Source organism: Mus caroli, unplaced genomic scaffold (genome assembly GCF_978045245.1).
Source record: "Mus caroli unplaced genomic scaffold, Mus_caroli_1 scaffold_15, whole genome shotgun sequence".
NCBI lineage: Eukaryota > Metazoa > Chordata > Mammalia > Rodentia > Muridae > Mus > Mus caroli.
In genome coordinates, this window is record NW_028227270.1 from 96,032,511 (window position 1) to 96,054,509 (window position 21,999).

Sequence of the window (21,999 nt, forward strand, 5' to 3'; positions counted from 1 at the left end):
TTAACTGGAACCCAAGTGGCTGGGTACACCTGTGACATATTTTTCTTGATTGAATTGTTTGAGTTGAAAAGACCCACCCCCTAAATCTGAATATTCTGTGGTAAGAAAATCCACTTTAAACCTGGGCCACACCTTCCTGTGGCAGCCTGTATAAAGAACATAGAAGGAAGTTCTTGCTTTTGGCCTGCTTGGCTTCATTCTCTTAGTTCATTCCCTTGATGATATCTAGAATACACTGAGGCCCTCTGAGACATCCGGACTCACGGACTGGACACTTCCATTCTTGGACTTTGTACTGTTAGACAGCCACTGTTAGACAAGCAGGATTACAGACTAAAATGCATTCTAATAAATCATACATGCACACCCACACACTCTCTCTCTCTTTCTCTCTTTCTCTCTCTCCCTCCCTCCCTCTCTCTCTGTCAGTTCTGTTCCTATAACATGCCCCACATCCCTGTGCTCTAAAATTGTGTATGCAAAATAAGCCCAAGTGGCTTAGCAGTTAAGAGCACTAGCTGCTCCTAATGGGACCATGTTCAGTACCTAGCACAAAAAGTGGCTCATGACTGCCCCTAACTCTAGTTCCAGAAGATCCAGTGCCCTTTTCTGGCCTGCACTAGTACCAGGCACACATGCATTGTATATACATGTACACATGTAGGTAAATATAAACAGGAAGGGAGGGAGGGAGGAGAGAGAGAGTCTAAAGGAAGGAGGAAGGGAGAAAGAAAGGAAGAGAGGGAGAGAGGGAGGGAGGGAGGGAGGGAGGGAGGGAGGGAGGGAGGGAGGGATAAATAATTAGTATAGTATCCCAACTCTGGACCACTAACAGAATTTCCTAGAAGTTTCAGTCCAACATCAGCTATAACACACATTAGTAAAACAGCAAGATATGAAGTGAACACTTTCCTGAAAAAAATATTGAAGGCTGAGGTGTGGCTCAGTGTTAGAGCACAGGCTGACCACATGCAAAGTCTTGGATTCTATTTTCAGAATGAAAACAGAATGACGTGTTATATTTCTTACTTATATTCACTGGTATTTCACCACTAAAGTAAATAACAATGTACATACTCCAAAACTCATTTCGTTAAGATATGTTGAATCATACAATTAGATATGCAAGAAGCTAGCAGCCTCTGACTATAGTAGAAAATTATTGTGCAATATGTTGACCCTCTGAGCAGTGTAATAAGCAAATACCCAGTCTTTTAAGAAGCTGGTATTTAATGAAATACACTTTGGCCCATTGATAAGTGGCATCGATCATTGAAGGAACAGAAAACATGTATCTCCCATTTGTCCAATGAGTAGGGTAGCAAGAGCTACCAGCAAATCGTATTACTTCAGTTATGAGGCAGGCCCAGATCACCTCGGAGCCCTCCTGTGTGCACCTTCTGGTTACACAATGCCCTTTCACAGGCTGGAAAGTGTGTCTTCTAAATGCACTTCAGGGTTTATCCAGAGTTTCTTGTGACAGAGGACGTGCAAGTGCGTAAGCTGGATCATGATTGACACTCGGGCCCTGGCTCATGTGATGGGGTTTTTGAGAATGGATTGCTGCAGCTCTTCCTGCTTGTGGTGACACAGGCAAACGGTGCACAGACTGTAGGTATGCGGAAGCTCAAGAGCGAGCTGTTCAAGGGCAGTCATGCTACCAATGCTGCGGCTACCCTTGTCGGGAGTCTAAATACACAATTAGCCAATTCCAGGAACGAAACTATCATGGAACAAAGCATAATAATACAGCTAGAAGAGGCACAACACTGGTCCCCATGTGTGCACACACACATTCAAACATGCACATGTGCCCTGGAGAACCACAGTCCTCCAGAAGAGGTAACCTTTGCCTTTCGTTTCACACTAATACTTCGCTTTTAAAAGTACATTTTGTTATCGGGCTAATGTACATCATAACAGTATAGGTTCCTTTCTTTGCAGTCTTTTCTGGTATTTCTAACTAAATTACTATGTTTTTTCAGTTATCCAGTATTAATAATAGCAATGAATATAACCAGGCATCCAAAATGCTGCTCGAAAACAATCATCATTATGTTTTCCCTCACAGTGATGAGTATAGTTAGTTAACACCTCTAAAACGTCTCTCCAGGCAGCACAAGGACAGGGACAGCCAGCTGTGCGGCGGAGGCTGATCTCACAGCAGCACTGAAAACACTTCACAAACCCCCCTTCATCAATCACTCACCAATCTTACTTTGCATCTCGGCTACAAAAGAAAATGGGATTTGTTTCCCTGAAGAAATATGTCACTGCTCTGCCTGAATTATTAAGCTTTACTGTTACAGAGAGAAACAGAGTCAAGGAAAAAGGAAAGGAAAGTTAGAGCCAGGTTGCCATCTACAGTCAAAACGCAGCATCGCTGGTTCAAAGAGCACTTCCTTGCCCGCTGAATATCATTCATAAACATCAGAATTTTTACAAAAGCAAGACATGTGTGACTAAAATCATAACTAGTTTTTAAAATATTATAATGGTAACAGTATACAGTTAAAGAAGTCATGATTGAATATTTGTATATAGTTTTAACATATACTAGAAAATAATCTTAAATGTTCACCATAACCCTAAAATTTAAGGCTTTGAAATACCAAATAGCTCTCCTCACATTATATACATGTTTTAGTAGGAAAGACAATAAGGATTTCATCTCTAAAAGCAGCTCTTGTACATTTTTACTCATTATCCTGATCCCCTGCATCCTACAACTTGCTGCTTGTGATCTCTATTCCTCTTGCTTGAGCCCTCTAGAGACCTGAGCATTGAGAAGCACACACTTGGTTCCAATTACTAAAATGGACGGCATTCAAGGAAAAGGCAGCTTTGATTATAAATGAATACAAGGGCTGAGTTAGGGAGACATGCATGACTTTATAATCTGGAAACTTCTTATAGCAGAGGATACTGCGGGCGTCTCTGAGGAGAAGTTGCTTGCATCTCAGTCATACATATATGAACTGATACACTTACATTTAGCAACTGGCAGCTCCAGCTACAGGTCTGTGCCTTTTCTTTCATTTGTCATGGAAAATAAATGGTTTTGGAAGCCAAGGTTTATGGGGGTGGATGTCATATGCCTCTTCCAATTGTAGAAAACTATATGTAAGTGTTTCATCTCAGCTTCCAACAGGTCTTCTAAATCAGCAACATTGCCCTTGTGTCAAAGAGGAAAATCGGCCCCTAAGACCTTCACTTGAAAAGGGCTCACAGATTTGCAGAGAACAATGAGCTAGAGCCCTTTAAGAACCTGTGGCCCTTATATTACAAAGCTAGCTTGGAAAATAACCACTTAGAATGGGGTGCTTTCTGAAGCAACTTCACATTCTCCCAAGGCCAGGCATGGGTCAATGAAGGGAGCCACCTTTGGTGATCATATCTTAAAAACTACTTGATTCAGTATTAAAGACAGTTGCTATTTTCATGCCAAAAGACAGAAATATTATTAAAGACTCCTTGTAAATTTCCACAAAGGACAAGATTCTGATAGTTCAACTTGCCAACTCAGTCTGCTTCCTAATGAAAGAAATATTAATCCAATCTCGTGTTCCCCAGCTTCCACGGGGACCACTAGGAAGCCCAAAGACTTAGTCACACTGCAGGTTAGAACTGGGACTTCCATACACTGATAAGAGCCCCACAGACAAAGAGTAAATAGTGTCTTCTCTCTTTAACTAAATCATTTATTACAAGCTTTAAATGGGTCCAGTTTCTTAGTGGGGTTTAAAGTATTACAGAGACTCAGTCACTTTTAATTTCCACCATTTCTTTGGCCAATATGTATTAAATACCTTGATTCTATTAGACCTAGGCTAGCATTGAGAATTTTTTCAAAAAAAAACTAGATACAAGAGTTCATGCCAGCACTCAGAAGACTAAGGCAGGAGGATTACCATGAGTTTGAGACCAACCTGGACTGCATAGTGAGTTCCCAGTCAACCTAAACAAGAGTAAAATCTTGGCTCAGCAAAGCACTAGTAAGCCACAGTCCATACACAGTCTCAGGGGCTTTAAAAATGTAATACATGTTAGCAAAATAAAGGCTCTGTTGTTTTTAGCTTTTAAAAATGGCCTGTTTTCCCAGCTCAGTTAATTTTCTGTCTTTCTTGCTATACAATAGGCACCCAGTAGTACCTGCCACCTACATTTCATCCTGACCTCCCTGATGACTGATCTCTGAAAGGAATACTACAGGCTATGGACATGCAAAGTAGTGAGGAAAAATTACAGCATGAGCTCACAGTTAGGAGGAAGACCATGAGACAGCGGGAGTGAGGGAGGAAGTGGACCTCTTAGCTAACAGCAGGAGGATGGAGCCCAGCAAGCCTGACTGCTGGCTAATCTCCACAGTGAGAACCCGGAGATTGGAGACCCTTCTTCTCCAGGGAGCTGTGCATTTATCCCATGCTTTTGCCTGATGCAGCCCTGGAGATTGAACCTAGGGATTCACGCAGATAGGACAAGTATTCTACTACTGAGCTCTATCCTCAGCCCTTTCTTATATTTTGAAACAGGGACTCACTAAACTCTCCAGCCTAGCCTTGAACTTAAGATCCTACGGCCCCAGCCTCAGTCTAGGCCTCCTGACCAGGCTGTCAGATCATTTTGATTTCTCTTTCGACCTTAGATAACTTGTCTTTATCTAACTCTTTAGGCATCTGGGTGGCATCCTCTAAAGCGCTGCCCTGCATCTGTGAATCCCACATGATTCTTCATGTCACATGGAGTGTCCATACATCGACTGGGCTCTATTGGTGACCTTCTTCCATCTGTCTTCACCCAGAGCATCCCACATATGTCTTGTGTGGATGGACCGTGGGTAGGGGAGGCAAAGCCGTCACTCTATTTCTGTTTCCATCCAGCTGTGGTCTGAGGCAAGTATCTCTCTCCACTTTTATGAGCCATCCTATTGAGAATACACTTGAAATAAAACCAAATACAGCGCTCTTCACAAACGCCTAGTGTGAAAGTTCACCATTTCATCATGCTTGTCCTGACCTCAGGACGCCTTTGCCTCACACTAATGTCATCTCAGACCAGTGCAAATGTTTTGCTTTGGGTTTTGTATTCGTGTGTGTGTGTGTGTGTGTGTGTGTGTGTGTTGAGAACCAAAGGGACTGGAATTTGCTATGTGGCATAGACTGGCCTCCATCTCCCAAGTGTTGAGATTACAGTCATGCACCACCATGGCTTGCTCAAAAAACTTTTAAATTTATCTAATAGCTTGTTTTTATAAAGTCTATGTGTGCTCAATATTCATTTAGATATCAGAACATCTTCTCGGGGAATGTGAGGTGTGAATACAAGCAATCTTGAGTGCAGGCAAGGGTAGACCCTCAACCCACAGAGCCAGTGTCAGCAGTGCTTAAGCAAAGTATAAAGGCACCAAGCAAGCGCTCTCAGCAGTGCACTGGATGGCAATGCTCCCCTTTGTTCTGTTAAGACTGCCTTAAAGTAGGAGCCCAGTGTGAGACACAGCTGCTTCTCGCCCAATGGAAACCTCCATTGAAGAGCATCACGTATGACAAGACAAAAGGAACGCCCTCTGTGAGCCTGGAGAAGTGAACACTGCACGATAAGAAGGAAAGTCGAGAGGCTGGGGAGATGGCTCGGAAGTTAAAGCCCACTTACTAGTTTTCCAGAGGACTTGAATTCAATTCCCAGAGTTCTCACACAGTTCAAGCATCCACAGGTACCTGCACTCACACACACATAACCCGCCCCTCAACACACACCTACACCTGCACATAGGTAAAAATTACAAATTTAAAATAAGAATTAAAACGGGTCCACATCCTTAAAAAGATAACAACATGACATGGACATGACCGTTAGACCATTGACCGCAACTCACCATTGTCTGGGATTGCTTGGTGGGAAGTCTTTGACTTCACACTCTGTTTCACTTTCGTGGGTTTTTCTGAGTTTGAGTCTTTCTTCCCTTTCCTTTTCAGAGGCTGAGGAGATGAGTTATCACTGGAGCCGATGGTTGACTTAGATTGCCGATAATTTCCCTAAATGACAAAAGATTAGACCATCACAATTAGCTCGTGAACTCTCGGAGCTGTTCCCGGTACATTCATGTGGCTAACTATCGAGCCCAGGGACAGACAGGGGCCTGAATTAGTTTCCAACTGTTGGTCTTAGCATCACACTAACCACAAACACACCTTCCTAGAGGCAGGCGGAAGGTCTGGCAGAGGAGAAAGACTAAAAATAATCACCCACAATTGTCAATCCCTTCTTCACAGGTGCCAGGCGTAGCACAAAACTCTTTCCCCTAGGGCTGGGCATGGAGCTCAGAGGCACAGTGCTTACCTAGCACGTGGTGAGGCCAAGATTCCATCCCCACGGCACACGGAGACAAACAAAAAATGAAGCCATTCCTGGGCTGGGGAGATAGATGGCTCGTTCACAGTGTTGGCCCACACACGCAGGAAAAGCCCAGCATAGAGGTTGTACTTGCAATCCTAACATGGGGGGAGGGGGGATCCCTAGAACTATGTGGCTGTCTAGCACCCTATCCATCATATTGCCTGATGGGAAGGGTCTTGTGTTTTCTCTAAAATCAGGGGATATAGATATGGATGTATGTAAAGATATAAAGTCAAATCAGGGATAGGGCTGTGACTCTGATAGAACCAGCACTTGCCGAGCGTGTATGAGACTCCGCACTCAATCTCCAGTGCTGCAAGAATACAGTGAGTAAATAAATAAATAAATAAGCAACTCAACCATACTGGTGCAATCTTTATGCAACATCTATACTGGGCTACTATCTGAAAATAATGTAGTAATATTAAATAAACAAATATGCCTGGAAGCCTATTATAACAGCTCATTTTAAACATTTATATATTCAGTCACCCAAAAGCATTTAAATCGTTTTAGCCATCACCCAATTAAGAACAGAAAAAAAAAATCCCCATCTTACAAATGAAGTTATTTATGCAATTTTGTCACAGCCTACAAGAAAATGAATTATGCATAGATTTATTAACAGTATGAAAACTTGTCCAAATCTATAACATTTTTGCATAATTTAATTTCCCATTCCAACTGCAATTTAGACATTTAGTTTCCATTTAATTATTGTATGATTTACAAGCAGAGTTTTTTTTTTCTTTTCTATTTTTCAGTACAGTCACTGTCTGGAGAAGACAGACAGACAGCAGGACAGGAGTGGAGCTTCTGCAGTCGCTAGCAAAACCCAGACTGTGGTCTGTATTCAGTGAGGTCAGTACATCCTGAGATTTGAACACTGTAAAATTCATGACAACAGCAAGCCTTCACAGACGGTTAGTGCCTCATTAGAAGGTTTGGAGGTGCTGTTAAACTTGGAAGGACTCTACAGAAAACCCACTGGGTAAGAGAGTGGAATCCCAGCAAGGGCAGTGTAACTCCTCTTTGGGAAAAGATCACTCACCAGCAGGACTGTGTCACAGAAAGAATGCAGACCTTGTTGTCGACCACCTAGGGGGTTAATAATATTACCTCATTTTCAAAGGGTAAACCACTCAGAGAGGTGGTTTAGGGAACACTAAGTAGGATGGTCTGAGGGCTGGGAGGTGTCTCAATGGGTAAATGTGTTAATGTCACCTTAACTTCCTCTTGGGATCGTTAGACCAGAAGCAAGCCAAGCAGGAATTCTACACCCCTCTCCCTGTGTCTTCCATTTCTGTGATTTGTGATCTGTAGCTTATCTGTTGTCTGTCTGTTGTGTGTGTCTGTCCCTGTGGCCTGTCCCAACTAAAACCTTTGTTCTATATTTATTGAACAGCATAGAAAATGTGGTATGGAAAAGGAATGGTGAATTCTCTCTTTTTTGCAGAAAAAAAATTTTTTTTCTGAGACAAGGTTTTTCTGTGCAGTCCTGGCTGTCCTGGAACTCACTCTGTAGACCAGGCTGGCCTTGAACTCAGAAATCCACCTGCCTCTGCCTCCCAAGTGCTGGGATAAAAGGTGTGTTCCACCACTGCCCGGCTGCAGAAATCTTTACCAGGGTTTACAGAGAAGTTACTTTACTTGCCCAGAGTAACACTTGAAACTGCAAACAGACATTATCAACCTATATCCACATGTGTTTTCAACATTTTGGGGAATACTTGTTTTGTTGCTTCCAATCTGTTGACTTCTTTTAGCAAATGATAAATAACACAACACACACACATGCACGCACACACACACTCACACGTGCACTATTCCTGATGGTCAGGGGCATGGAATAGCAGCACATAGTTTAAGATTAAAGCCATGTATTTAGCATTGTCTACTGAAAAGAACTCACTTTCTCCAGGCATGGTGTTTCTCCAACCCTGCTTTCTCCCCTGCTCCCCATCTCTGTCTCCCTCTCCCTCTGTGTTTGTGTATGTGTGTGGGAGAGATGTGCACCCCTGGATGCAGATAGAGGCTTCACATCTGGCACCTTCTCTCTCTCTCTCTCTCTCTCTCTCTCTCTCTCTCTCTCTCTCTCCCTCTGTGTGTGTGTGTGTCTGTCTCATCTCTCTCCCCCCCATCTCTCTATTTCTTTCTGTGTGTCTCTCTCTGTCTGTCTGTCTGTTTCTTTGTGTGTGTGTGTGTGTGTGTGTGTGTGTGTTGTTTAGGCAGGGTCTCTCATAAGTCCTAGTTGGCTAGTCACTCCTCTCTCTCTTCCCCCCTCTGTGTGTGCATGTGCGTGCGTGTGTTCGTGTGAGCACACGTGTGTGTGTGTGTGTGTGTGTGTGTGTGTGTGGAGAGAGAGAGAGAGAGAGAGAGAGAGAGAGAGAGAGAGAGAGAGAGAGAGCATATGTGTGTGTGTGTGCCTTGTTTAGGCAGGGTCTCTCATGAGTCTGAGAGTTCACCGATTGCCTACACAAGCTGGCCAGAAACCCCCTGAGAGTCTCCTGTCTCCATCTCCTTCCCATAAGGCTTTTAAGAACACACCAGCATGGCTGGCTTTTTATGTGTGAGCTGAAGATCCAAACTCAGGTCATGGAATTTCCCAGGCAAGAACTTCATCCACTGAGTGAGTCATCTCCTCCATGCCTATGCTGAAGTCTTCTAATGTCTGAGGTACTAGAAACATCTAATATGTGGTGTAGCTTTCGAAAAAAGCCATCAGAGACAGCACATTATACATATGTGAGAACAGCCAAGAAGCAGCCAAAATTTATAGGGTGCATTGCAAAAAAATTTTTAAAAAAGTGCTAGAAGCTACTTCAGCCACAGTGATATATCAAATATGAAGAGCCCTAAATATAGCCTTCAATGGCCTCTCCAACCTAGGAATAGTAGTGGTTCCCCTGGGTTTCGATCCTACAGCTTCCTAGACTCTTTCCAGGAAGATCTAAGCAACTCCAGCTTCCTTCCTTCTTGGAAACCCATTTCCAACCCTCATAAACTTGCACTCAAAAAACAAAAACAAAAACAAAAACTTGCACTCAGAAGGCCATAAAAGACCAAGTCTGAGGTCATTTTGTGAGTTGGCCTTGCTGAAGAGCTCCTACAGCGCACTACAACTCCATTGACATCTCGCTCACATGCACCTACCGATGGCAGCTATGAGCTGCCTATCCTGACAGCAGTTTCAAACCTACACTACAGAATGCAATTTGGGAGATAGGAAAATTTCTCTTTAATGTACTTATGATTTGCCTCACAGTGACTTCATGATAACTGATTGATTCGTGGCAGCAACTGAGTCTTGAGTCAAGACCATGGAAATCCTAATATTTAACCCCAAACTACTGACCATAAAATGCATTTGACCGGACATTAACAAAAACTGGCCAGTTTGCTTTTCAGCGTTTCTGTCATTTTCACCTCTTTGCCACTAGAGGGCGCCCTGATCCCGTGCGTTGGAACAACGGATAGCGAAGGATCTGCATGCATGGAGCGTTCTTTATGAAAATAAATCACTTTTCTTTTTGATTTTGAGACTAGAATAATAACCTAAAATTATTCTCAACTTATCAACTTCTGCATTTCTCCCACTTATCAGTCGCTAGAGCGTTTTATACGATGAATTCTACTAGTTGTTTTCAGTCTACTTAGATCCCTTATATTCCTTCCCCTCCCCACTCTCCCACCCACTTTCCCGTCCCCACTCCCCACACCTTCTTCTCCCATCCCCGTTCTTCTTCATGCAATAAAACAATCAATAGGAAGCTGTGTGCGAGACACACGTGCCTCACAATCTGGTTCTGCGTCCCCTTTAAGGTCAGTGCTGAGGGAGGTCGACAGAAGCACCTGAAGTAGGAAGCTCCACCCTCCTACACAGGCCTCTCACTCATCCCCCTCCCGTGGGGCTAGACAGTTAATGATCTATCAAGCCCAGCGTTCTCCAGAGAACCTATTAATTATAGAAAAGGTGTAAATTAGTTCTGTTAAAAACCAAGCTTGTGACTGAGTTTACTGGCATAGGACGCGGTGGCGGCTCACTGCCAGGCATCCGCACACACCCTGTGTGGGTTGAATGAGAACTCTGTGTGCGCCAGGCACCATGCTCTAGATTGCTCTCTCCTCAGATGAATACCAACCATACAGCAACAAACCTTCACTTATTTTCTCTTCCTTTGTCCTGACCAAGTTCCTCCAAGTTATTCCCTACTTGACATCAAAGGCACCAGGCATAGACTTCTAGAGAACACTAGAGAGGGAACCTATACACAGTCAGGGTTTTGAAACCTCTAGAGGTCCAAGAACTGCAACTGAGCCCCGGAAGGAACTGCACCAATAGCTGATGGGCAAGTAAACTGACCAGCAATAACACACTCAAAGAGGTTTTAACAGAGAGCCCTCCAGTCAGCCCTGCAGCCACAGAGCCCAGGTACCTGCATCCCGGTACTTAGACTCCAACCACCCTCTGCCTCTTCTATTCTTTCTCTGACAAGTGTTTGCCATAATGAACTTTAAACATTACAAACCAAGGGATGGAGATGGGGCTCAGTGGTCAAGAGCACTTGCTGCTCTTGCAGGAGACCCAAGATGGGTTCTCAGGACCCATGTCAGACAGCTCACAAACACCTCTAACTCCAGTTTCAGGGGATCTGACACTCTTCTAGCCTCCATGGGTACCTACTATATTCACGTACACACACACACACACACACACACACACAGATAATTTCAATTTTTTTTTTTGTCTTTAAAAGTATAAGTCAAGGGCTGGAGAGATGGCTCAGAGGTTATGAGAACTGATGCTCTTCCAAGACGTCCTGAGTTCAACTCCCAGCAACCACAAGGTGGTTGATAACCATTTATAATGAGATCTGGTGCCCTCTTCTGGCCTGCAGTCATATATGCAGGCAGAATGCTGTATACATAATAAATAAATCTTTTTTTTAAGTATAAATCAAATGCTAGCATTCTCCCTTTAAGTCCCTCAGTGGCTTCCCCTGGAGGCCTGGGTGCAAGTCTTGCTTAGGTCTGTCTGACTAGGCTACCAGCCCCTCCTTGTTCAGCACCGACTGCCCTGGTATTCTCTCTCCCCTTCACCTATGAAATTCTTTATCAACAACTTGGATAACTTTGGTTCTTCTACCTCAGCTTCCTCCCTGCCATCTCCTTCCTGCATGATTGGCTCCAAGACATCTCCGTCCTCCTGACACACACACAAGGACTTGAAAGATCCTGTAAGATCGTGGTCAGTTTCTTTATAACATTAAATGTGTATAGCCATTCTTGGCACTTAGTAAATACATCGTCAACAAATATGTGTTGAGTGAACAGCTGACTGGATGAATGGACTGATATAATAGGTTGATAGAGCGAATGGGTTGACAGGTGATAGAATAGGTGAGTGGGTAGCTTGTAGTGTGGAGAGATGGATGGCTAACACAGCGGATGGATAGATGGATGGACAGATGGATGGATGGACAGATGGATGATGGGATGGATGGATGAACAGATGGATGATGGGTGGGTGGGTGGGTGGGTGGATGACAGAGTGGGTAAGTGCATGGCTGATACATAGATGCAGATAGGTGTCAGGGTGGACAAGTGGGTGGGTAAATGGCTGTTGGAGTGGATGAGTGGACGGTAGGCAGAGTGGATAGCTGAATGTCTGATAAAATGGGTACGTGGTTCTTAATGGAGTAGAAGGATGCATGGCTGAGAGGGGAAGGATGTAGAGCGGACGAAGCTTATAGATGAATGACAGAGTGAAGGATGGAAGGCTGCCGAGAAGAAGGGCTGGATGGTTGGTGGAGTGGGTAACTGGATGGCTCTTGGAATGGGTGGATGGATGGCTCACGGAGTTGACCGGGGGGTGGTTGGTTGTGTGGTTGGTTGTATGGGTGGATGGGTGGTTGATGGTTGAAGGATGGATAGCTGATGAGGTGAATGGTGGGTAGCTCTATCGGCCGATAGAGTCCGTGGATGTCACCAACAGCATGAATAATGAATAGCTGGATATTCATAGCACTCTGGGAGCACTGGGAGAAGAGAGACAAACTGTCATTGTAATTTTTATATTTTAGCATATGAGGGTAGGTTTAACCTTAGGAGCCTCTTTTCTACAGGATGGAAATATACCTTATATCTTTGAGTCACTTCTTCAGTGAGGCCTCTGTATAGCTATCTAAATAGGTTTTCTCTTTTTAGACTCTCATATTGTTCTGAAGGAGGTTTTTTATTTTTTTCATTTTTATCATACTCTGTAGTTATCTCTGCTGACTTACGGAATTGTTAGGTCAACAGCTATCTCCTGCAATAGACCACAAGCATCAAAGAGATGCCTGTCTTTTTACTCATCTCTACCACCCGGGGGGGGGGGGCTCAGTACCCGGTCAGACAGACACCTGGACAGTCAGGCATCATTCTGGGTTATTCACATGGTTGCAGAAACCTTCCTAAGGAAGAAGCCCAAATGAAACATGTGTCTGAGACATGTGCTGCCGAGCAGGAACTATCTTACATCTTTAATGGAAATTTTAGCTTTTCAGATTTCGTACCAGCAAATACAAACTTGCAAAGCACAATAGCGGGGAATGTGAAGGGCTGAGTTGGGACCCTGTGACCCTGGGTCGGTTATCCAGTTACACTGGGTCTCTGTAGTTATACTGTGCTGCTTGTCTGTAGAACTGTGAGAGTGGAGAGCTAAGACTGACGTGGCATGTACACAGACAGAATTCTGCCACAAGGCCCAAAGGAGAACTATGAGAACAAAGTACAATTCTTAGGGCTGGAGGGATAGCTCAGAGGCTAAGGGTGCTTACTGTTCTTGCAGCGCACACAAATTCAGCTCTTAACACCCACCTCAGGCAGCTCACAGTTGCCTGCAATACCAGCCTCAGGGCCTCTGACACCCTTGTCTAGCCTTGGCAGGTATCTGCATTGATGTGTGTGCACCCCCACAGAGGCATATACACATACTTAAACATAAAATAAACCTTAATAAATTATTTCCCAAAACCTTAAACGTATGGGTTTCATTTATCATTTTAATGGTGAAGATATATATATATATATATATATATATATATATATATAGAGAGAGAGAGAGAGAGAGAGAGAGAGAGAGAGAAAGAGAGAGCTACTGATATAAATTCTCCCCCTCTCCTCCTCCACCCTGAGAAGTTAGATTTTCTAGGCTTATGTCACCTGAGGCTGTCACTGAATTGTCCCCTCCAGGTTACTACTCACCCATTCCCTCAGGCTACATTACTACTGATGCCTGTCTGGGCTATGCTAGGCTGTCCTATGTGCTAGCACAACCACACAGTGCCTCAAATCAGGTCATTATGTGGCTGGACAAACTAACTCAGCATCTCTGAAAGGAAGCCATTACTAATTATTTCTTCTGCCTAGCCTCTTTCTAGTCACTGAACGACCATTTTCTCTGGCATCTGAGCTCAAAGCCCTGTGGTTCTCCCTGCTTCTATCTTCTCCATCACCCTATCTACCCGACCAGCAAGCAAGCTCTGTGTCTTCAGGAATAATAACCTCTTCCAGCTTCCCTTGCTGTCTGCCTTACCAAGTCTAGACTCGGCATGTTATACACCCAGGCTTACCTAAGGAATCACACCAAATAAGGCTCTCTCTGCATAAAAGATCTGAGGTTCCTCAACTAACTCAGAAAGCATCTTTCTTTAATCTCACAGGGCCTCTCAGGCCTCCTCTACTCAAGGAGAAAGATGGACTTTAATGCTGGAGTTCAGGGTCATAAAGAAATTGACTTCTCAGGCACATCACCCTACACATGCTGAGGGTCTCTGTTGAAGTTTGTTTAGAGATTCACTGACCACAAAGTGCGAGGTTAAAAATCCACACTGCAGAGCAAGCAGGTGCATGGTGACCCTCTCTGCCATTTGCTCGGTGGAAGGAAACCTTTGTTACTTCTACACTGCATCTTTCCTGGTTTGTATTGTTTGGTTTGGTTTGGTTTGATTTTGTATTTGTTTTGTTTTGTTTTGTTTTCAATTTTAAGTACAGAAGCCAGGGGCTCCTGCATTATGTCTTCAGGATCAAATTTAAGAGAAGGAAAAAAAGGAAGGAGGAAGGAGAAGGGAAAAGAGAAAATATTATTTCTGAACCTAAATTCATGGCTTTTGTCTTGCTTGTCACTATTTAGGTCCTGGAGAGAACTTGGCACAGTGGGGTCTTGGGTGGACACTGAACACTGGCTACCATGTTCATGGCATCTCTCCGTACCCATTTCTCTATCCCCAATGCCACCCTCCTCTGGAAACCCTTCTCCTCGACTGCGTCCGCTAAAATCTACACTAGAATTCAAGGGCACTGCTCCAGTTCTATTCTCTTGGTGTTCGTATACTGGGTACTCAGTGTCGGGCTGTTTACAACCTCCCAAGTGGCTTGCTTTCTTCCCCCTAGAGTGTGAAGACTATGGAAGGCAAGAGCTTCCGTAAGTGGTAAGCGGTGCCGTCTCCAGGAATGAGTGTGAAGTCCAATGATATGAACACAAAACTATCTTTCTCTTTTGTTAAGAATACCATGAAATAAAATAGTGGGGAAAGATAAGTACACGCCACTAGGAGACAATATCACTGCTCAGCAGGCACCTACAGCACACCAGAACACAACCGCTGACCAGCTCATCGGAGCGGGATAGGAATGCCAGAGCAGTTCTGATCTACTTCTGATCTACTGAAGCCCCTGAGAGATCAGAGATCCCTGAGTCAGAAAGACCCACTGCTGCAGCACTCTGTAACAAAGTGGGCTTCACCTCAGGGCAGCTAGGGATGGGGCAGGGCTAGGAGATGTACAGCCATGCACAGTGGGAGTTTGGGGGGGGGTGCTGCATGCAGGCTGGAGGTTAGGGGCTGAGCTGGAGTATACAGGGGAGGTCACGTGACGAGCTGCAGTGCACCATGGAGGTTAGGGGTAGCTGCAGTGCAGACTGAACTGTCAGCGGATGAACCATCCATTGCAGACTCTAGTTCCCACATCCCAGGCACATGGCCAGTGCTTGCTCAGTGAAGGAATGACCAGGAAGACTAAGCATTTAGGATGGGTCTTCATTTTTAAGATCTTAACTGTACAGAGAAGTACAACCGAGGGTCACCATCTTCTTACCTAAAGTCCCTTTTCGGTCTTTGATAGACACAGGAGACGAGACTACGGAAGCACCATGGTGACCTTGTGAGGACCTTACAGCCCACAACCACAACATACGCTGCCTCACGTCCACACGAGGAAAGGGTTTTGATTCTATAGTCTCAAAGCATTGGCTCTTGTTTGGGATTTCAGTCATGACACTGAAGCTCTCACAATGTTTCAGGTAGTTGCTTATATGCCACTAGGAGCTAAGACCTATTCTTTCGGATTTAATTGAAACCCAGAGGATGGCTCTACAGAGAGACAGAACACTAATGAGGAAAGCTGCTGGTACTTACGCTCCCTTTAGACTTCCTGGATCCAACCATGGGAGGGAGTGAAGACGCTTTCTGACTGTGGAAACAAATTGCAATTTGGACATCTGAATATAGCTCACAAATAAAGCATGATGTATGACAATCATTCTACCCTGCTATCACCACCCTGTCCACTGACCTGTGGTCAGTCCAAAATTAAATAAAATCTCAAAATTCCATTCTAAATTATTCCTAATAGTTTCCTGAATATGGCCTGACTTGATGCTTATAAACTTTTAATACAAGTTTTTTTCATAATTTAATTCAAATTTCCAAACTTTCTATTATAGATAAAAAAAATAAACATTTCTGAAACTAAGTGACAACCATGCCAGATGAAGTGAAAAGCAGTAAATCTGTTGGGCATGGTGGCACCCATCTATTAATCCTAGCCCTAAGGAAGTAACCTCAGGGATCAAGAGTTCAAGGCTGGCCAAGGTTTCACAAGACCACTCTGCCTCAAAATCAATAATTACAACACTGACCACAAATAATGTAAAAATAAAGTATATTGTGTACACTTGAAATGGAAAAGAAAGAAAAATCATGGCATTTATACTGAGAGAGTTTTTTAAACTAGTCAGTTATCACCAAAAAGGAAAAGAAGGAGGAGGGGGGAGAAGAGGAGGAAGATACTCTTTTCTTAAGTTTCAGATGTCTACGTCATTAGAAAAAAGAAAATCACCTGAAATAGTCTCCAAGAATACGAAGGCATGTCTATAATGGTGAACCTTGGTAATGTGTCTGAGAGAGGCCCCAGAGCCTCAGTTTTTACATTACCACCAAGTACCCCATGCTGCTCCCAGAGAGCTGACCAGCATTGCTAAGCACAAGTTGTTCAAGGATTGGGTTTCATGGATTGGGTAATCAACAACCAGTCTCCTGGCAAAGAACTCTAACGTTCATGAAGGCCTGGGCTGTTGCATAGTCCCAACACCCCTGAAAGTTTACTCTTACTCTCTAGAAGCCTAAGCAAATCTCCATGAGCCTCACAGGATACAAATTAATAGGAACACACTGGTGTCCTCTGCAGAGGACAACCATGAAAGGCAATTTCAAGAGCCAAGAGGCCCCAAACTCAGCGCAGAACAACAGAGATGGATCCCAGGTATCTGCCACTGGCTCAAGACTCTGCAGCACAGATGTTAGGCTATGCATGACACCCTTGAAAAGGGTATCTCCAAGAGAAAAAAATCATAATACATCATGTGTAACTGAGGTTCAAGCCTTGCTGAGGAGACATCTCAGTGGATAAAGTACTTGTGATACTTGAAGACTATAGTTTGGGTTTCCAGCACCCATGGAAATACTGGGTGGTCACAGAGACTGGCTTGTAATCTCAGGGCTCAAGAGGCAGAGATAAGGAATCCCTAAAACAAGCTACCTTAAACTGAATCAGCAAGCTGTGGGTTTGAGAGACCTTGTCTCAAAGGATAAAACAGGAAACAACCAAGAAAGACACTTGACGTTAACCTCTGACTTTCACATACCATGTGCAAGCACACACACACACACACAGAGAGAGAGAGAGAGAGAGAGAGAGAGAGAGAGAGAGAGAGAGTCTTATACTCAGCCTCCCTATCTTTGCCAGTACAATTACATTGCTTTCGTATTTTATGGCTCTTAAAGAGGATGGAGGGGGTGTAAGCCAGATGAGGTTTACCTCCTGGGATGAATCCCTGTCATCCCAGAAATCAGAGGTGGAAGCAGAAAGAGCATGGGTTCAAGGATAGTTTGGGATACATAACCAATTAGAGACCTTTCTGGGCTACAAAAGACCCTGTTCTATAAATACATACATACATACATACATACATGTGTAAGCTACTGTAAATTTCTATCCAGACCAACTGAAAACTTGCTTGTTCTGACTGCACTGTTAGACTCTAAAGTTGTCTGTGAGATTTACACAGAGAGTTCATGGCCCATCATTTTCTTCACAAGAATGGAGCTTTGTATTTAATTTAAATTTGGTGCAATACAAGGTGCTGAGTCTTTTACAAATTCCATCAGCACATTTTATGCAAGTTTTCAGTCATGAATGCTGCCATTTCTAGCTGATGAATGCGACTCTTGGCTACAGAAAATACTTTTTTGTTTGATTTTGATAGAGGCTGGCCTTGAACTCACTCCATGGCTAAGGATGACCTTACCTTCCTGATACTTCTGCCTCCACCTCTGTGCTGGGAATACCACATACACCATCTTACCTTGCATCATTACACATGTGTTTGCATGTTCCACATGCAAGGGAGCACATGAGATAGTGGCCTTTCTACCCCACTGCCCACTCTTGCTCCCCCCACCCCTTTACACTGATGTCGCCCCGCAAGTAAACAGTAACTAAGGCTGAGAGTGTTTGAGCAAAGATGAGGACTTACCCGTAAGGCCTTCTCATTGCTGACTTGTCAAAAAGTAACTCACTGTACGGTAGTCTCTTAAACTTATCTCTGCCGACGGCCACATAGAACTGTCCATTCTCCAGTTCTGCTCCACTCTCAACCAGTTTTCCTTCTAACGTATATAGCCTGTTGAAACACCACATCCACAATTAGAACCTCCACAGCATTTAGAGAGCTGCTTAGAATCATAACTAAGGTACTTCCTCCTTGATGGGGCTCACCAGTTACTCTTCCGATCACTGGTTCTGAAGTCAATAGATTGGCCAGGAACCCCCCTTCATACTGGAGATCTGGGCATGATCTTTGCTGAACAGGGGCCTGGCACCACAGAGACCCCTTCTGGTACCATAGAAACTTGCACAGAATGTATTTGTTTTCCTTAGTTATTATTTAGGGGTAGGGCAAGCATGTGCCACATCACAACTAAGGATAGAAAAGGCAGCCTTCAAGACTTGGCTCTCTCCTTCCAGGAGTGACACTTGAGTCTTCAGGCTTATGCAAGTAAGTGCCTTCACTCACTGAGCCACCTCAGCAGCCTCAGGTCATGGTGTTTAACTCAAGCTTGGCTTCCATGGAAGATTTCCTGAGTGATGTTTTATCAACACTGCCAGTAAGCGTCCTGCCCCATTCTCGGTTAAGGATAGCCTCTGGCCAAGGTACTACAGCCAAACACATAGAAGTGGGTCAGTAAAAAAGAGGTGAGAGGGAAGCGGGGCAGGAGCAAGGCAGCACTAATGATGCAGAACTGCATAGCACGCATGCCTCTGCCTCCTTTTTTTAGCCATGCCTAAGCAGGAGAGTGAGCAGGATTGTCCCAGAGCCGTGGGGTTCACAGAGCCTCCTTTACTGTAAAACTGCTGCTGTGACTGCAATTAATATGTCACTTATTATAAGAATACTGATTTTTTTACTAGATGGTTTAAATTATTTACAGACTTTTTTAAGAGAGGAGAGTAGGCCACTAGAAAACTAAACTATGACAATAATGCAATTTTTAAGATTATATACAAGAGTAGTTGTAAGTTTTGACATAAATTTTTCAAATGTCTTATATTACATAGTAAGGTGAATAACAATAATAAAAACCTTCTAGTGCTAGGGAAGTTGAGGTGAGAACATCGTGAATTCAAGGCTAGCCTGGGCTACACAGTGAGTTCCAGGCTGGCTAGCCAGGACTACAGACCTTGTCTCAAAGACGTTAAAAAAAAAAATCCATTGATATCAGCTTAGCCATATCAGAAGAGCCAAGAACACTGAAAATATCCACAGAATCCATGAGAAGTAGTAGGACTAGTCAGCATACAGATGCTAACATCTTTGTATAATGCTGTATCACTAAGTCTGTATAAATAGCAGCACAAACCAGATTTCTGCACTGAGACCACCAATCTCAAGCAAAAGCACCATAGCCAGTCCTCAACAGGGAAGCTGTCCTGTCCATCAGAGGGTGCCTGGCAGCACCCCACCCTTCCCCTGTCCATCACAGGGTGCTCAGCAGCACCTCACTCTTTCCCCTGTCCATCACAGGGTGCTCAGCAGCACCCCACCCTTCCCCCTGTTTATTGTAGGTGCCCGGCACCCGACTCTGTCCTCTAAGTGGGCTTGTTCACATGCCCAGTTGTGCTTACCAGACACAGATGCGTATCTCCTGGAAGCAAAACCACCTGGCTGAGACACACTGGCCAAGAGCCAGACAGCCAGACATTCTTCACCCTCATTCCTCCAAAATAGATTCAAATCAGCAGTTAACTGTTACACTAGAAATTAAAAGGCAGTGTAGTTATGGACCCCAGGACCTCCCAGCCAAGAGCTGGCTGGTTTAGCCTGCAGGTAGATAAAGCCACTGAGGAAATTCCAACCTGTGACTCATTATGTTTCATGAATGTAGCCCTTATTGACCTATTTCCTTCTGTTGCCTCAAAGCACAAGAATCATGAAAAGGGGGCTGAGCCAGTCTCTGTGGATGCTATTGGTAAATTAATATATTGATGCATAACAGGAAGGCATACTGACTTTCTCCTACTAAATGAATATACTGAGGAATAACACTAAGACATATTGAGATTAAGTCAATATACTGATGCATAACAGAAAGACTCATCAGTGTTCTATTAGGGGAAAGTGCCAAGTGAGTGGCGCCAAGTCTACCATTGAATTAACAATTAAGCTTCGCAGTTGGATATATTAGCTCACACCTGAGATTGCAGCACTCAGGAGAGACAGTAATACAGAGTAAGTTCCAAAGCAGCCAAAGTGAATCCCTATTTCAAGAAATCAAAATTTTAATTTCTCTAAATATTCAACAGTATGGGAAATGAGTGTTTTTTTATTATTTCTGTTAGTGCTTTCATATCTACTTACTTCTACCTAAGAGTTTGTTCATGTTTATGAGAAGATACACTTAGACAAGAAACTTTATGGTGTGTACAGTTTATATTACTTGTTCGGGAAGTCAGCACCTATGTAGATGTCAAAACATAAACCTATATTTTCTTTTTAAAACTATGCACAATCAGTCATGTTGACTCCCTACTGATAAGGTTTAAATAAAAGTTAAAAAGCACAAAGTGAAACAACATAAAATTATTTTTATAGTCCCAGAGCCAGGAAGATTGGGGCTGGCGATAAAATTAGTGAACACAGAAAAAGACTGAAAACTCAAGATATTTGTATACAAAAGTAAAATGCAAACTGGAAACACATTTGGAACTTACATGCACACAAAGGGCCAATTTCTCTAAACATACAGTGTTGCTGAAAACCAATAGGGCAACTGTGTAAGGAGCATGATAGGTTTGTGCAGGATGGGTGTAAGCACATGCCGTGTCTTTAGAAAGTAGCTTTGGAGCTAAGAGTGCCAGCTCCAACCAGCCTGCTCAGTTTGCCATTCAGCCATGTACCCAGTGTCAGCATAATCTTGGACATCTAATTTTCCTCTTTGGGTCTCATATACCATAATTATTGAAAGATAATATTTAATTCATAAGAACACTGAGTTAATTCATTTAATATATAAAATTATTATAAAACACCTAGAATGCAAGAGGAAAAATCAACAATCCTGTATATCAAATAAATAAAGATCAAGAAACGATGAAAGCCACTTATGTGTGAGTGCCGTATCTGTGTGTGGTGTGTGCATGAGAAGTGGTACCCTGCCACCCGCACACACGACAGGAGGTGGTGTGCTGCTCTAACACTCCCTATCTTACTCCCTTGAAACAGGTCTCTCACTGAATCAGGCGCTAAGGTGACTGACATCGAGCAAGCCCCACAGCCCTTCCTGTCTCTGCCTTCTGAGTGCATGTCTTATGGGCGCCTATAACTTACCTCTGAGGATGCTGCCGGTAGAGACAAAAGGATTGCTGGAGCTGGCAGCCTGCCTGGCCCTGGGCTCAAAGAACTGAAGAGGAGAGGGGTAGAGCAAGATGCATAACACCCCCCTCTGACCTCTGTGCACACACACAGGTCATGTGTCACACACATGAGTGTGCACACACTACACACACATGCACCCACACACCACACCATGCACACAGTACACATAAGAAAGAAAGGAGGGAGAGGAGGAGGGAAGATGGTAGGAAAGAAGGAAGAAAGGGAGGGAAGAGAGAGAGGAAAAGCTGACAGTGTACATACTTGTACATGCATAGAGTATTTCTGGTTCTAATTTCTATGGTATAAAAGCTACTCAGGAAAGGAAGGGTGGATTGAAGGTCAGAGAAATA

The 21,999-nt window shown here is 43.7% G+C and overlaps 1 protein-coding gene across 3 annotated transcripts in view; it reads right to left on the reverse strand.

Moving 5' to 3' along the window:
- Dcdc2 (doublecortin domain containing 2) overlaps window positions 1-21,999 on the reverse strand; it is a 169,534-nt gene that overhangs the window by 98,064 nt on the left and 49,471 nt on the right. For all 3 annotated transcript variants that reach the window (XM_029468605.2, XM_021180583.3, XM_085831200.1), the window contains 3 exons: window positions 18,251-18,397; window positions 15,852-15,906; window positions 5,873-6,032 (listed from right to left, as the gene is read on the reverse strand). In XM_029468605.2, the coding sequence (XP_029324465.1) occupies window positions 5,873-6,032; window positions 15,852-15,906; window positions 18,251-18,397 (362 nt within the window). The remainder of the gene's footprint in view (window positions 1-5,872; window positions 6,033-15,851; window positions 15,907-18,250; window positions 18,398-21,999) is intronic.